At 37.1% G+C, this 17,155-nt stretch overlaps 1 protein-coding gene across 2 annotated transcripts in view; it reads right to left on the bottom strand.

Moving 5' to 3' along the window:
- The window catches only part of LOC124526272 (T-cell receptor-associated transmembrane adapter 1), a 38,616-nt gene that overhangs the window by 14,181 nt on the left and 7,280 nt on the right, over window positions 1–17,155 (bottom strand). Inside the window, exons 2-3 of one of the 2 annotated variants that reach the window (XM_047099146.1) lie at window positions 11,176–11,286; window positions 3,313–3,349 (exon numbers count right to left, since the gene is read on the bottom strand). In XM_047099146.1, the coding sequence (XP_046955102.1) occupies window positions 3,313–3,349; window positions 11,176–11,286 (148 nt within the window). The remainder of the gene's footprint in view (window positions 1–3,312; window positions 3,350–11,175; window positions 11,287–17,155) is intronic. The other variant, XM_047099148.1, reaches the window with a different exon arrangement.

Consider the following 17,155-nt stretch of genomic DNA (forward strand, 5'->3'; position numbering starts at 1 on the left):
TCTCCCTCTCTCTCTCTGCCCCTCCCCTGGTCACACTCTGTCTCTCTCTCTCTCTCTCAAAAGTAAATAAAAATATTTAAAAAATTAATAAAGAATAAGACTTTTGAAACCTATCTGTACTTCTCAAGGATTTTTTTTTTATTAAGTTTATTTATTTCTTTGGAAAGAGAGATAGAGACCGCATGAGTAGGGGAGGGGCAAAGAGAGAGGGAGAGAGAGAATCCCAAGCAGGCTTCCTGCTGCCAGTGCAGAGCCCAATGTGGGGCTCAAACTCACGAAATTGTGAGATCAGGAACTGAGCTGAAACCAAGAGTTGGGTGCTTAATGGACTGAGCCACCCAGGCGCCCCTCAAGAATTCTTAGGAAGAAATTCTTAAGAAGGGTTAGAGCATGGCTTACAGTTATTTGTACATTAAAACTAATAAACAGAAGGCTGGAAAATGTGGAGCTATTTTGGTTACAAGTGTGGCAGTGATCACGGTGAGGGCCTCAACTCCCTATCCACTTTGATGTCTGGGAAGGCTACTCAGAAGTTCTCTTGTCACAAGGATCCTCCCTCTTGAGAATGGATGAGGACAGCTAAAACCAGAGGTCTGGTCCCGGGCCCTAGGTTAGTGTATTTAGTAAAGAGGGGAAGTGAATGGAGCCTGCAGAGCCCCAGAAATCCAAGAAGTCATCTTAAGATGGAAGAATGGCTGAGATGAGACCTGTTTTGTCATAAAATCATGTTTCAGTGTCACCCAGAAGCAGACCGTGCAAAAAGCTGCTGAGAATCTGTCCTAAGTTTTTTGCAACAGACTCTGAAACTAAGGAGTCATGATGTGTTTAAAGTAGTCATAAACCTGAACTGATTTCTGAAATTAGAGGGTAAATATATCGTAAACGGGCAGGAATTTTCTTAGACCTTAATTTTCATCTGATAAAGCAGTACCTTTGTTTTTAAATCAATTCTGCTTTGTATGGAAAGCATTATATTATAATCTGTATTTTTCAGATGATACAGCTGAAGTTCACCAATGCTCATTTTCCTAAGACTACAAGCCTAGTAATTACAAGAGTTTGATTCAAATCCAGAATTGTCTAGATCTCAAATCCATGATATACCCACTGTATAATACTTCTAACACAGATCAAAAGACCAGAATTGTGTAGAATTCTATTTTAAAGGAAAAATAAAGTGGACCAGAGGTAAATGCCAGGATGTGTGTATATGACTTTCTGTTAAATATAGATGCTACATTGTCTTTAAAGTGATCACATTTTTGACCTACTAGTGCAGGAAGGGCAGGGATTTGGGGAAGCAGGAAGACAAGATCAGAGAAGCAAAGTTCTTTCCCTTCTAGCATGGCTTCCCACCCAAACCACTGTTGGGTAGGGGTGGAAAGAGGGTGCAATGGGGGAGCCCTAGCCTCAAACCGTCTAAGAACTGAGGAGGCGTCACTAATTTCACTTCTACCTAAGAAAGATAGCTTTTATTTCCGCTTGCTGTTTTCATGCTGAAGTTTTAATGGCTAGAGATAATTTCACATATTTTGTTTTTCCTGGAGCCTCCATGCCCTTCCTACAGTGGTGATTTTGGCTCCCAGACTACATAATCAGAAATAGACAAGCTGTGAAGTACAGACATAAACTTGTGAATTAACATGCCACCCACTTTTCATAGATAAAATCTGCATCACATTTTCAAATTATGCTTAAATTGAGACTTGTTACAATAGATAACAGATTAAATCCATGAGGGAAGGATCTACATCTTTGCATCTTTGCATCTCTTGTCTACCACAATTCCTATTTGTTGAACCAATATTTGTTCAATGTATGAATGAGTAAGTGTTATAAAAGAACCAGCCTCTTTTTCACATTTGCCCTATAGGTAAGGGCCTACTTACTTTGAGATGGGTATTTTACCAATTTTCCCTTCTGACTCTTAGCGTCCTGATCCAAGAGTACCTACCCAGTCTTTAGCAGAATGATCAAATCGCTAGATGTTCTATCACATTGCATCTTAATTACCTCTCAAATGATAATTATCATATAAATCTTCTAAGAGATTAACTTCTATATGGTTATATAGGATTTTCTTTGTCATGTTGTTTGTTGTAACCAAATCAGCAAATCAATCTTGATATGAGATAATGAATTGAAAATTATCTCATGTTATAGAACCAATGTTAAACTGTAAAAATAAAGATTTTCTTCTTTGTGTGAATCTGCCTGCAGCTTAGATCCTGAATCTGCCAGAGATATTTCCACATGGAGAAAAATTTTAAAAAGATCTTTTTAAAGGCTAACAAAAAGCTTATAATCTTATCCTACCCAGTGAGAAAGCTCTGTGTTTGTGAAAGACCTTTCTGCCTTTCAGTCTACTATTTCAGAAAGGTCTTGAAGAGTCCTCTAGGAAATTCTCTATATTTAGATGTTTTTTTTTTTAACCTAAAGGAGAAATTTCCAATCTAATAACACAGTTGGGCCAGAATATACTGTGCAAGAAAATGAAAATTCTTTACTATTGTTTATACCATAAGCCTTTTTTTTATAAGGAAAAATCATACAAATTTCCCTGCAACTAATTCAACAGGTGTTAAAGAGAATAAGTTATATCTATAACCATATATAATTTTAGGGTTGATTTATCACAGTTCCCTATTGATTGACATCACTTTTCAAAGGAGCACACCACGAAGCATCTTCATGTATTTGTGTATGTATGTGTATCTTTTTTTAATTTTTTAAAACATTTATTCATTTTTGAGGGAAAGAGACAGAGTGTGAGCGGGTGAGGGGCAGAGAGAGGGAGGCAAAGAATCTGAGCAGTCAGCCCAGAGTCTGATGCAGGGCTCAAACTCATGGACCATGAGATCATGACCTGAGCCAAAGTGGGATGCTTAAACTGAACCACCCAGGCACCCCTGTATATCTTAAATTTTATTAGGTATTGCTAGATTCCTTTTCCACCCTGGTTTCTTAAGGGCCACACAATTCTATATATAATCAGACTGAATTCTTACAATCTGATTTGAATCATAATTTAGGATATAGCCTTTTGAAATTGACAAGAATTCTGTAGATACCAGGTTAGAGTCTCACTTCGTCCCTTAACCAGCTCTGTTATTGACTCAGGATGAGTAACTAGGGAAAATAATAACAGTATAGTTCTTCATCTTCAGATAGGAGTAAAAATAATTAAAACTCACTTTTCATTTTATTTTTATCCAAATGTGACAACCCCAAGCCAAACCTAAAAGCAATATAACATTTATTACTTCCCCTTATTAGTTGGGAATCATAATATGGAACTTATTTTCTACATACCTGGGAATGTAGTCTTCGGTGCATCTGTACATTTTACCTGAAAGATATTAAAAATAGACAAATTAAAGAAGTTGACATACATTTGTTAAATCTTCTTGAGAATATTGTGAGGGGAGCTTAGCCTCATTGTCCTCAGTATCAGTTAATATCTTAAATCAAGACAGTTGGCCACCACTACCAGATATATGATCTTATCTCATTTGGGCCATTCTTCTCTCTTGGAAATTTGAGGTGGAAACACAACACAGTCTGGAAGTGATATAGAGCCTTCATGTGTGGCCATTTTATGCAGGGGAACACCAAGTGATGAACATGGGGACCTCTACCCCTGCTTTTCCGGTGGGCAATCCAAGGTAGGTGGGGCACACTGTCCCTTCTGTCTTCACATTCCATGAAACAGCTCTGCCTCCTTCTGTCATATTTCCCTCATTGCCCTTGGTGATTTGAATAAGCTTTTCTTCCCTACCAAAAACAAACAAAAAAATATGAAACAAAACAAATCCTAGAAGACTTATGTATTTATTTCTGAAGTGTCTGTTAACACTTCTTGTCACATGAACAGGAACATAAAAATTATGTTCAGGAAGTTGCTCTGGATGTGATTCTATCTCATCCACATGGGCAAATGCAAATAAGGGCAGATGAAGATTCTAAGGAGAAGAGAACTGTAAAAAGTTGGGAACACAGTCTAAAAGTAACCAAAACAGTAGAGTGGGTTTTTAAGAAAAACAGTATACTGGTCTGCAGTGACAATACTGACCAGAGATCTAATGTCGGCTTATAAAAACCATGAAAAAATTATGTGTCAAGTTTCCAAAAGGAACCCACTGTTAAACCTTGAAGATGGTGGCTCAAATGCAAATAAAAGGAAGCATTCTTACTTCAAATTAAATATGTATGTTTAAACTGGAAAAAAATAGTTTTAAGAATTTTTTTGGTGAAAAGCAATAGACTCATAAAGAATTATTGAGAGAAATTAAGGGAAAATTAGGACACAGTGTTAATAATTAAGATTAATATTATGAAGAAGTCTGTATTATCTGTTCATCAGTAAATTTTCTTAGATGTTTAATTGAATGGATATAGCAAATACTGTGATATGTGGTATATTTTGACTGTATGTTATTCAACCTGGCATTAAATAGAAAAATCTTGTGAAAGCTATTTCTATAAAAATGAAGCCCATCATTATCTGAGTGTCTGGCAATATCACAGAGAAAATAGTGACCAAAGGGTGATCTTTCAGTTTTAACACACACAAAAAACACCGTATTGGTAGGGAACTGGCAAAAATATTTTCAAATGACTGAGTAAGTCACCAAACAACTAGGTAGATTATTTTTAGTTAGATTTATGTGTGACAAAGCTAAGTTATTCTTCAGAGAGGTCATTAACTGTTAGAGAAACATTATTGGGACAAATTATTAAAATCATCACGTTGGGAGATGAAATGGACCTGTCACATGTCAGTGTGTTTGGAAGAATTCTGTGAAGGACCAAATGTAGGAACTTTTGCAGAGCATGTGTATGTAGCATCTATGGGGCCAAAAATGATTAGTGTGATCCACTTAGGATATATCTGAAAGCCTCCTCTTCTTCTAGCCCACAGGCAATGCCCTAACGTGACCTGCATATAAAAGATACAGTCATTTCGACTACCTTCAGATTAGTCTTGTGAACATGAACACAGATGGATGTTGAGGAAGGCTAGAGAAGTCTACTGTTGCACAGAGCCACAAGTTAATGGAAACACAAGATCGGAAAGCTTCAGAAACATAAATAATATCAATAAACATAAGAAAAATTAGCTAGTATAGACGAGAATATTGAAAACTGGAAAATACAAAATATGTGTTGAGTTCTTTTTAAATGACAGAAATGTTTATACCCAGGTCGTTAATTATTGTTCATATTTGCCTGGAATTAAAATGCATATACAAGAATTTAGTCAAATGGTAGCCTGATGTAACATAGAAAAATTCAAGGTGAGAAATCAGAAGAGTGGATATGGGTAGCAGTTCTTCAGTGCATTTGCCATGTGCCAACATGCAAATCACTTTTAAAACTCTGATTCTCGGGGCACCTGCGTGGCTCAGTCGGTTGAACATCCGACTCTTGATCTCATCTCAGGTCATCATCTCACAGTTCATGAGTTCAAGCTCCATGTCGGGCTTTGTGTTGTGTCATCACAGATCCTGTTTGGAATTCTCTCTCCCTCTCTGTCTGCCCCTACCCCACTCATGCTCTGTCATTCTCTCTCTCAAAATAAATAAATTAAAAAAAAAAAAAACAACAAAAACCAAACCACTCTTCATTAAAAAAAAAACAACAAAATACCTGTGATTCTCTTTATCCATAAAGTAGAGATAATAATGCCAACAGCATGTGAGTAGATGTAGAAGATAAATGAAATAATTTTTGTTAAAAACATTTTAGAAAATGACAGTTGATTTTCAATATTATACATTCTAAATCCAATCATATAATAAGCCACAACTTGACTGTGCTGATTTGAATTCAATCTCTTCATTAAATGGATTAGCTGAAAACAACTTGGTATAATTAAAATGCAATTTTAATTGCAAGTAAAGCTTGATTTGTAGTGAAATGACCGAATCTCACTTCTGGCAAGAGGATTGTCATCAAGTAAGTGTTAAATTGAAAGAAAAAATTAAAAATAAACAAAGAATTTGAAGGCAAAAATAAAGAGTGACATTACTTAAATAGAATAAGAAAACATAGGCATGGGGTCAAAGGTTACCCCACACAGACTAATAGTTTTAAATGTTTTTTATTTTTATTTTTTTATTTTTATTTTTGAGAGAGAGAGAGAGAGAGAGAGGAGAGGAGGGACAGAGAGAGGGAGACAGAAGATCCAAGCTGACAGCAGAGAGCCCAATGTAGGGCTCAAACTCACAACTCCTGAGGTCATGACCCAGCTGAAGTCAGATGCTTAACTGAATGAGCCACCCAGGAGCTCCCAGACTAATATTTTTAAAAGATAATGTGGATTTTACAGTTGGAGGTGCTTGGAGTATGAATATTGGTACCTGGAAACTATACTGACGTGATGTGTGAAAGGATAGCTCTATGGAAAGAAAATGTTGGATGGATTATCAGTAGAGAAAAGGAAAACTAGGTTTGGACCAAAAAGATTTGTGGGAAAAAGAAAACAGAAGCCACTATATGAAGGATACAATATAACGATGTGATCCTTACATGGAAGGAAAGGAAATTAAAACAATGTGGGGAAAAAAGTAAGTACTGGGTAAAGGACATGATACATCAAGACCAATCATATTGAAGAAGCACCCAGAAATGGTCCTTAAAAAGGTCAAGGACACCACCTTCTCCACTCCTCTTAGAATTTAAATGTGTAATCCGGAGCTGGAGATCTGTACTTGTGTGGTTTTAGTTTTACATCCTTAATATAAGAAGTATGGTAGTATATGATTTCTTTAAATAGGGGAGTGGTAGGGGCGCCTGGGTGGCTCAGTCGGTTGAGCATCCGACTTCGGCTCAGGTCATGATCTCACATTGTGTGAGTTCAAGCCCCAAGTCGGGGTCTGTGCTGACAGCTCAGAGCCTGGGGCCTGCTTCAGATCCTGTGTCTCCCTCTCTCTCTGCCCCTCCCCTCCTCACACACACTCTCTCTCTCTCAAAAATGAATAAACATTAAAAAAAAATAAATAGGGGAGTGGTAATCAAAAGTTTAGAGGTTGGAGCTAAGGAGAAAGGTCAGCAAGCTCAGGCTCCTGAATAGAGTTTGCTCTGTCATGAAGGCTTATAAGTTTAGTTAAAAATAGGGGTGCCTGGGTGGCTCAGTCAGTTAAGTGACCAACTCTTGATTTTGGCTCAGGTCATGATCTCACAGTTCATGAGTCTGAGCCCCACATCTGGCTCTGTGCTGACAGTGTGGAGCCTGCTTGGGATTCTCTCTCTCTCTCTCTCTCTCTCTCTCTCTCTCTCTCTCTCTCTCTTTTCTCTCTCCCCTCCCTCTCTTTCTGTCCCCTCTGCCTCTCTCTCTCTCTCTCTCAAAATAAACTTAAAAAAATGTTTTTAATAAAAATAAATGACATGATTTAAAAGCTACCCAATTATCTCAGTGATATTTAGTCAAATAAAAAACAGTTTTTATGTTGCTATGAAGCAGTTGCATTTGCAAGATTCTGTGTGAGAAGAACTGGGTGAGTTTTCATAATCCGTTCTATGATTCAGATACAGACAACTTGCGGTCAGGTTCATGGTTGAGAGGATGTAAGCAAACATTTGCTTTTATGTTTTCCCCTTTATAGTGTTTACTCTTCCATATGCAATACATAACAAGAAAAAACAGCACATGACTTAAACTCCATAATAGCATTTTTTGATACATTCTTCATGTGAAAATGTGAAAAATGTGCCATAATTTTCAAGCATATAGGAAATATACTGATAGGACTTTGATGTATGAGCAAACTATGAACTTATTTATCCTTCTTCTCAAAACAGAGAAGAAAGGTTGGATAAAGGATATTTTTTGGTTTTAAAGGAAGACAAAGCTAATACATTCCTAGCAGAAAAAGAAATAAATATAATCCTCCCAAAGAACAGACAAAGAATCACATAAAATGTAGGGTTTATTTTGGGAGGAAGGGATAACTCCATTACAAAGCCTCTACCTAGCACTGCTACAGAAAACATCAAGGAGAGGCTTATCATGTCTACCTGATTGAATGTGTAGATACTGTATTGTTGCTGGGGTGGAGATTTTCTTTTGTAAGCTATTTAATACACCAGCAAAACTCATTCACTGACTCTTTGCCTTAGGTGGAGTCATATCTTGCAAGTTTCTTAGCCACAAAGAATAGCACAAAGATGCAAAAATAAAAAGTTCCATGGGGACACGGATACAGAGGCACTGTATTCCCAGACCACGTGGCAGAAAAGCTGGCAAACATAATTGAATCTCCTCTGCTCTGTCTGGCTAGGAGAAACAAAGCCGGAGGAGTCTTTAGCAGGACTGGGAGGAAGTCAGTTGGCAGAACTAATCCCAGAGCCCTCTGGAACCCCTGTGTGAGAAAGCGCTATTTGCTCATGTGGACTAGCAAGGGTGGCAGTTACTACTGATGCTTGGGGGAAACCGTCAGGAGAAGTGGAGATGTTCGGGAGAGGGCTGCAAACAGAAAAAGGGAGGTGGGATGAGAATAAAAGGCATTTTGGCATCAGTGAGCACTGTGCAAAGCTAATTTGAGGTTTGTACGCTAATAAAATGCATGACCCAGGGTTGTGTGCTTACCTACAAAGGGCAGGTTTTGCTCAAATAAAGTAATTTGCAGAAGGCTAATGGTTAGAACTGATTCCATGAGAGCCTGTGGAAAACTCTCTAAAATGAGCCTGTATGTGACTTAAAAGAACACAGCAACAGAGGTTATTGCATAGACGTGTTAGATAATATAGAGGTGGGGCAGGAAGTGACACAGGAGCTGGAGAGGACCTAGAGAATACAGAGTTGGTGGGAGCGGTGAGAAGCCAGAGGAACTAACATTCCCTGAAATAACCAACACTAAAGTTAAGTGGGATAATACATAGTCATAGCAAGCCTTTAACAAATATTTGTGGAAGGAGGGAAGGAAGCACCAGGGCAACCAATAGTGGTGATGTGGGCTATACGCCATGCAGGAATGACCTCCTCAGCCCCCAGCACTGTGCCGAGGTATCTGTATAATTTTGGCAAGAGCCCTATGGTATAGATGATATTCTCCACATTTTGTAGACAAGGGAACTGAGACTATGAGAAGTTATGCTTCTTGTATAAGAGATCTCCCAGGTAAATATTGAAAGCAGGGTTCTAATTCATGACAGATTGACTTCAAAAGCCATGATGCTAAAAACAAATTGAGAGAACTGAAATTGATTTTAAAAATACAACAATAAGTGTAATTTACTATTTCCTGCTTTTAAAAAACTGTTATTTCCTACCATACTGCTTTTAGACAAAGTAATTTATGGCATGCCTGAGGCAGTAAGGGTTTGTACAATTGAAAAGAAAAAAAAATAAAATAAGTCTGTTTTTTTTTTTTAAGGAAAAAGTCTTTCTTTTCTTTTCTTTTCTTTTCTTTTCTTTTCTTTTCTTTTCTTTTCTTTCTAAAAAATTAGTCTACAGTCTTTTAGCAGTGGTCAACTAACCACTATAAGAAAACAACTCTCAAAAGGAGTTCATATGATGGCAAATGGTATGAACACGGATAAATAAATTCCAATGGACAAACCATCAAAACTGAGAACTAAAAAGCCCACTTGTTCCCTGGTCCCACACAGATCTCTGGATGATTGTCACTGGAATCAGTGGAAGAGTGAAATACCAGTTCATGATGGTTATTCTTGCCCTGGCTTCCACCTGCAAACATTTCACCTCTGTGGCTCTACGTTCACCTTTTTCCAACTCAAATGACAATATTATCTGCATTCGTAAAACATTTTAGTGAAGAAATTAAAGTATAGTCATGTTAAGCTATTATAAAAAGAAGAATTCTAATGTTAGCTCATTTTTTTATGAAGAAAACTTTTTTCGAAGATGTTGGATGGTGGGTCATTGATGTATCTGACTTATAAAAGGTATTTGAAAAAATATTTGATAAAAAATTAATTGCTGAAATCATTGCTAATGAAAAAGCATTGCCTGCCTGGAGTTTCAGGCATAGAAATGATAAATAGAGATCCTAAAAGAGTGTTGGCTTTCTGGCCAAGGACATTTGATCAACAGTGTAAAAACAGAATGTGCTCATGGAAACCAATTTGGACAGAGAATTAGACAGACTGGGCCCTTATCCTTGGCTTTGCTATTGAGTAGATGTGTGACCTCAACTATGCCACTTCACTTTCTAGTGCTTCTTATCTTTTTTGAGAGGAGTGACAATAATGTCTTCTTCTTTATATTTTATATTTGTGTTAGCAACACTGAAGACACTCATAAGAGGATCAAGGCCTCTCCCCAGAATCTGACTGTTGTTCTAAATTAGCGCCCTGCAGTTTTTCTGGGTCACATGTTTCTAATGTAATTTTATTAACTTCATCTTATTTTCATCTGTTAAAAAGCATTGACATTTTGTTTTCTATTCATTATTACCACAGAAATGTCCTGCCCCCAATAGAATTTTGGCTCTAGCATATTAAGACCTTTCCCAGAAATAGGTGAACTTGCATAACCATCCATCCATCCATCCATCCATCCACCCAACACGCTTGTGTTGAATGCCAATAGTGTGCAAAGATTGTGCCAATTGCTGCACACTACACTATTTCAGTCATGCCCATGAGGATGAAAACCACATGGTTAAAACTGCTGACCAGCTGTCGAAAGGAAAAGCTGACCCTGGGAGTGTTAGATAATGCCTGTGGGTCAGCCTGTTGCTTTTCTAGTTCTCTCCTGATCCCAATACAGTCCTACTGCACATTAGAGGCTCTGACTTGATGCTGAGGGGTTTGAGTAGGCATGAGTAGAAGCTTGAAAAGTTAGTCTTCACTCTTCCCATCACGTATCAGTGAGAATCTTTATGGCTGCTACAGAATAAATTACAATTTCTCAACTACTGTTGAATTGGAGAAGAAAAACTACATTTTACCAGGACAATTCTTTCTTACTCTGTAACTCAGGGCAGAGATAAAGCAAAGATTGGGAGTCTTTTCATATTCTAATATGATTGTATTTTTAAAGTAAAAAGAAAACTTTAGAGTGGAAAAAAGTATCAGATAGATTTTCTACAGATAAAAATATCCTACTGCATCTCATTTCATAAAATTGTCTTCTTCTGTAGGTTTTCCAGTGACTCAGTCTCCATTCATGCGGGAGTAGATGTGTGGCTATTTCTCAAAATGTCTTACCTTGTCGCTGCTTTTCCACATAGTGGGAAATATTGAAGATCAGTGATACAATCAGAGCTAATCCCAAAAAGGCTAGAATTACCCAGACATAATAGTGGCATCCAGGGTTTTCTGGAAAACAAACAAACAAACATACCTATAATATATTAGCTGCTTACCAATTTGTTTTGAATTGGGTATTCCTACAATTGAAACCATAGTATTTATTCATAATGAAGAACAAATCCTCTGCCAAGAAATTAATTACCATTGAAAGACAAAGGTTTCTTATACATTTCAAATGGGTATTGGTAAGTCCCTGCATTCAGCATGAAGAAAAGGAAGCAAGTTTCCCACATTCTTAGTGTTGATGAAAGACATTTTTAGTGTTGCTGCTAAAATTTGACAACTGGTGACTGATTATAAAAACTTTGGTTCAAAATCAAGAACATCCAGATTCAATCCAAATGGAATTATAATTGTTTTCTTTGAGTACTTGTTGGCCTTGTAGTGGTTGTTGGACTGCCCTCAGTGGTCCTGTGTTTTTGAATAGATCTTTCATTTTCTTTCTTCCTTGCTTTCTTTTCTTTTTCTTTCCTTTTCTTTTTTCTTTCCTTTTTTCTTTCTTTCTTTCTTTCTTTCTTTCTTTCTTTCTTTCTTTCTTTCTTTCCATATTTAGTTTTAAATGAACATAGGCATATATATAATCAAATATATAAAATATATATGCATTTATGATATAGATGTACATATACATATATGCATATGATTTGCATATTGTTTATTTATATACACTTTGCTTTTGTTTGAACTAGTCTGTGGCTCTTTAAACACCAGCAAATCTATTCACTAATGTCTGCTACCTCCTCTCTAATTTTGCACCATGTTATTTAAATGTCCAGAATACCATAAACTCCACAGAGAATAGGACCATTTCTGTCTTCTGCTCTGTAGTATCATATATAATGTACATAATTTACAAACATTTTAAAATAATTAATTAGTAAATGGGAAAAGTTAACTGATGGTGGTGGTGAAATGGGTGGTTTATTTTCTTTAAGGGAATTTTTATGTTTCATAGAGTCTTAGAAAATTGAGAAGACTTGAATAGTCTTTTATCCTCCAATAAACCTACAAATTAATTTGGTTAAAAACACTAAGGTTTGGAAAGGCCTTATTTATTCATTATGAATATAATCCCATAAATATTTATGAGAATTCTACAACACAGTAATCATTAACTATTTAAAATATACTACTAATTCTAGGTATCGCACGATACTGCCTACATTCCTAGAATTGTTTATTTGGTTTTTATGTTTAACTGTTTATGAAAAAAACACAAGTTCATACTAAGTCTAAATTTTAAAAATTCTAGCAATAGCAAAATATAGAATAACATATAAGGTTCTCCACTAGAGCATAAATGGGTCACTAATATTATACTAATTAGCCTTTTAAAAAAACTTAACCAGTGCGTCTGGAGGATTTTTACCATGTTATTATGTTATCTGTAGTGGCGGCATAGAATAACACAGTGCTGTTTTAATATAATTCATCTACCCATTTTTCTAAGATGGATATTCTGATTTTTTAAAACGTTTTTCTCTTACAAACAATAATGCAACAAACTTCATTGGACAGGTATTTAACACATATGTGAGCTTATCTGTAGAAAGAGGCTCCTGGGAATACAATTGCTGGGTTAAAGGGAATTTTTAAGGCATGCTTTCAAAGAAAGATTGTTCTCTACCTCCCATTGATAATAGTCCTTTTCAGGTGGTTAATGTAACCAGAATTGTGAAGAATGAGGCCAATAAGCCGTCTTAGTTCCCAGATGGGTCTCAGTTTCCTTCTTTGCTATATCACAACACAGAGGTTTTAATTTCTGCTTTGTTATCAAATTAATGGTTATATACATGAATTCTGTTATTAAAGACTTCTTTTCTTCTAGTAAAGAAAAAGTCCTAGTTCTAGATTCTTTCACATTTTAAGGTAATTTGAGGGCACACACTATGTTTTCTATCAAGATAGCTCACAATTATCATTTCAGGTTATTCAGTCTAGTACATTCTAATCACTCACCCTTTACAGTCACTGTATTTGGTGACAAACAAATGAACTTTAGTTGTTACCCAGAGGCCAGACTTATATATATCACCCATGTTCAATATTAAAAACTATTAGTGAACTTAGACAAGCAAAAAAAGAAAGCTAAGAATCAACCATAATCCTATTATCAAGAGACAATCACTGTGAATACCTTGGTTCATATACTTCGAATTATTTTTCTCTGTATAGAAATGATTATGGACAGAGACATAAGATTCAATTATACTGAATATACTGTTATCTCCTTTCACCCCAACAATTTATAGTGTGCTTCTTTTCCTATAAATAAAATATGCTTTCATTTCTTTTAGCGGCCTTATATTCCACTGAATGAATTTTCTATAATTTATTTAAACAATCCCTTATCATTAGACATGTAAGTTGCTTGTGATTTTTAGTTATATAAGCAGTGTTGTGATGAATATCTGTAGCTAAAACTATATATCCAACCTTAATTTTTTATTTCAGGTAAAAATTCTTTTTTTTAAATTTATTTATTTTTGAGAGACAGAGAGGGTGAGCGGGGGAGGGTCAGATAGAGAGGGAGAGAGAGAATGTCAAGCAGGCTCCATGCTGTCAGCATGGAGCCCAATGTGGGGCTCAAACTCTCAAACCATGAGATCATGACCTGAGTCAAAACTAAGAGTCAGACACTTAACCAACTGAGCCACCCAGGCACCCCTCAGGTAAAAATTCTTGATTTGTGAGGTCAAAAGATATACACATCTGAAAGGATTTTGATGTCTTGATGGCCCAGGTTTTAATTTTTTTTATGTTTATTACTTATTTTTTGAAAGAGAGACAGAGTGTGAGTGGGAGAGGAGCAGAGAGAGGGAGACACTGAATCTGAAGCAGGCTCCAGGCTCTGAGCTGTCAGCACAGAGCCCGACAAGGGGCCCAAACTCATGAACCCTGAGATCATGACCTGAGCTGAAGTCAGACATTCAACCAACTAAGCCACCCAGATGCCCCGTTGATGGCCCAGGTTTTAAAACACGATATTAAGGGGTGCCTGGGTGGCTCAATCAGTTAAGCATCTGAGCTGGGCTCAGGTCATGATCTTGCTGTTGGTGGGTTTGAGCCCCCTGTCGGACTCCGTGCTGGCAGCTCAGAGCCTGCTTCGGATTCTATGTCTCCCTCTCTCTTTGCCCCTCCCCTGCTTTTGCTCTGTGTCTCTCTCTCAAAAATAAACATTAAAACAAAATTTTTAAGGGGCATCTGCGTGGCTCATTCAGTTAACCAGCAGACTTGGGCCTCAGGTCATGATTTCACGATTCGTCGGTTCAAGCCCCGCATCGGGCTCTGTGCTGACAGCGCAGAGCCTGGAGCCTGCTTCAGATTCTCTGTCTCCCTCTCTCTCTGCCCCTCCCCTGCAGGGCTCTCTCTCTCTCTCTCTCTCTCTCTCTCTCTCTCTCTCTTTCTCTCCTTCTCTCTCTCTCTCAAAAAGAAATAAACATTAAAAAAATTAAAAAAAAATTTAAACACAGTATTAAGAAGACCCTTCTCAGGCTGGTCTGGCCTCTGATCCTATTAGTTAATTGGCCCTGACTTTATGTTTATGGCTCTTTTGGTTCAGCCACACTACATCAACCCCCATCCTCATAGTTACTATCTTCCCACACACTGTCTCATGTCTCCTCCTTCGTGGTTTGTGGAGGAAGTTGTCCCTTTGTCTTTTCTCTGGAGCCTGTGACATGAGTACCTCATGAGAAGGCGCCTGCTCTTATCTCTGCCCTAAGCATAGAGAACATCACACTTTTCTTTCCTTACCATGAACTGTTTCCACAAAATGTTGCTTTAGGTTTTCTAATTTTAGGACTTATCTGCTATACTTTCCCAATAATATGCCCTGCTCCAATCATTCTGAAGCACTTATGATTCTCAATAGATACCATACTCACCATTTCATGTCCTTATGTCTCTGTATATTTGCTCCTTTGCCTGAAATGCCTTTCTCCTCAGCTGTTTGACAGATTCATAGTCATCCTTCAAGACTACCTTTTCTTTGAAGCATTTGCTCTATGCTGTCTGTCCCTCACCAAGTGACATCTTTTACACCCCCCTACGTTTCAACAAATATTGAGATGATCATCTATGTGTAAAAATCTCTTCCTACTTGACTGTGAACTTCCCAAAGGACAGAAAGAACGTCATATTCATCTTGGTCTTCATGCCTCAATTTCCTCATTTTACTTATTTTTGTAGGGATTCAGTGAGTTAAGACATGTAAGGAGATTTGTAGAAGAGTGTTCCTCGCCAGTAAGATGCTCCATAAATGTTAGCTATTGTATCGTTTTCAAAAATTTTTAGTGTAGTTGACACACAAGGTTACATTAGTTTCAGATGTACGTTTCTATACATTATACGGTCACCACAAGTGTATCTACCATCTGTCCCCACACAACACTATTACAATGCCATTGACCGTATTATCTATGTTGTACCTTTTATTCCCATGACTTAGTCAATTCGTAACTGGAAACTATCGTTATTCTTATTCTCATCTCACTACTAGTGAGACTCCTGTTATTATTTCTGTAACCTATTCAGCACAAAGTAGGTTCTCACTAAACATGTGTCAACTGACTAAATAAAAGACAAGTGGAATAAAGACAGACAATGTAATGACTAGGGCCAACAGAAAAGTTCTGATCAAATATGAGGTCTAGGCACACTCACAATCTAGGAAAGACAAGTTGAAGATCATAGTACATTTGTCTCTAGTGCTGTTGAGAAAAGACCTACCTCCCAGCAGCTATGAGATAGATCCTGGTGAAAAGAAGAGTAACACATTAGGCCGCTGTAATCTTGGTGAAAGTACTCATGAACAACATCCTAATTCTCTCTGCCCTGAACCTACAGATTACCAAAAAACCTACAGATTATTATATTTTTTCTAAGAAACTTGATACAAGGAAGTTGGTGCTAACAGCTAGGTATCTAATTAAATTTATGGGGTGTCCACCACTATGAACATAAAATTTTATTTTCTTGTTTAAAAATCAGTCTTTGGGGAGTTTGGTTGGTGTCAGTGAATTCTCTGGGAAAGGAATTTAAACAATACCACTAGTTGAGGTAAGCTGTATGAGCCAGCTACAACCCTAGGAAATATATGCCTGCATAAAACTGGGATGTTAATGACTTAAGAGTCAGGATGAATAGAAATAATCTCCTCACAGAACACACAATAACTTTCAGAAGCATGAAGTGGGATATGCCTTCATTCCTCAACTTTTGCCTTGAAGACCCATCAATATCTTTACTTTTACTTATTAAAAATGCACACTGTCCTACTATGAGAAGAGAAAAATAAGGGTTTTCTTATATGCTGAAAACATGGTTCTACCTTCACAAATCAAGAATGGCCTCATGAAATAGTTGTTTTGTCTGGTTATTGTTAGCAAAAGAATGGGCAAAGTATAACTATTTATAATTATTGTTTTAGGCAAATATTTGTTATTATTTTTTTCAGCCTACTAGTTATATGCCACAATATAGCACAGTTTACCTAAGAACACATATCACAGCTAGTTTATTTTAGAGTTGACCTGAAAGTTGCATTGTTTTAAATGAAGCATTTGATAGATGTATTAACAATTTACCTTTGGCTAAATTGGGTGACTTGTAGTCTTGTGTTAGAAATAGTCCAGGGGATCCTGAGTGGCTGAGTTGGGTAAGTGGCTGACTCTTGATTTCAGCTCAGGTCATGATCTCACAGTTTGAGATCAAGCCATGCATCGGGCTCTGTGCTGACAGCATGGAGCCTACTTGGGATTCTCTCTCTCCCTCTCTTTCTGCTCCTCCCCTGCTCATATGTGTGTGCTCTCTCTCTCAAAATTAATAAATAAACTTAAAAAAAAAAGAAATCATCCAGTCTAATTTTTCCAGA

This window comes from Lynx rufus, unplaced genomic scaffold (assembly GCF_022079265.1).
Source record: "Lynx rufus isolate CCGP_SWC_20201006 ecotype Redwood Valley unplaced genomic scaffold, mLynRuf1.p SCAF_5, whole genome shotgun sequence".
In the NCBI taxonomy this organism is placed as follows: Eukaryota; Metazoa; Chordata; class Mammalia; order Carnivora; family Felidae; genus Lynx; species Lynx rufus.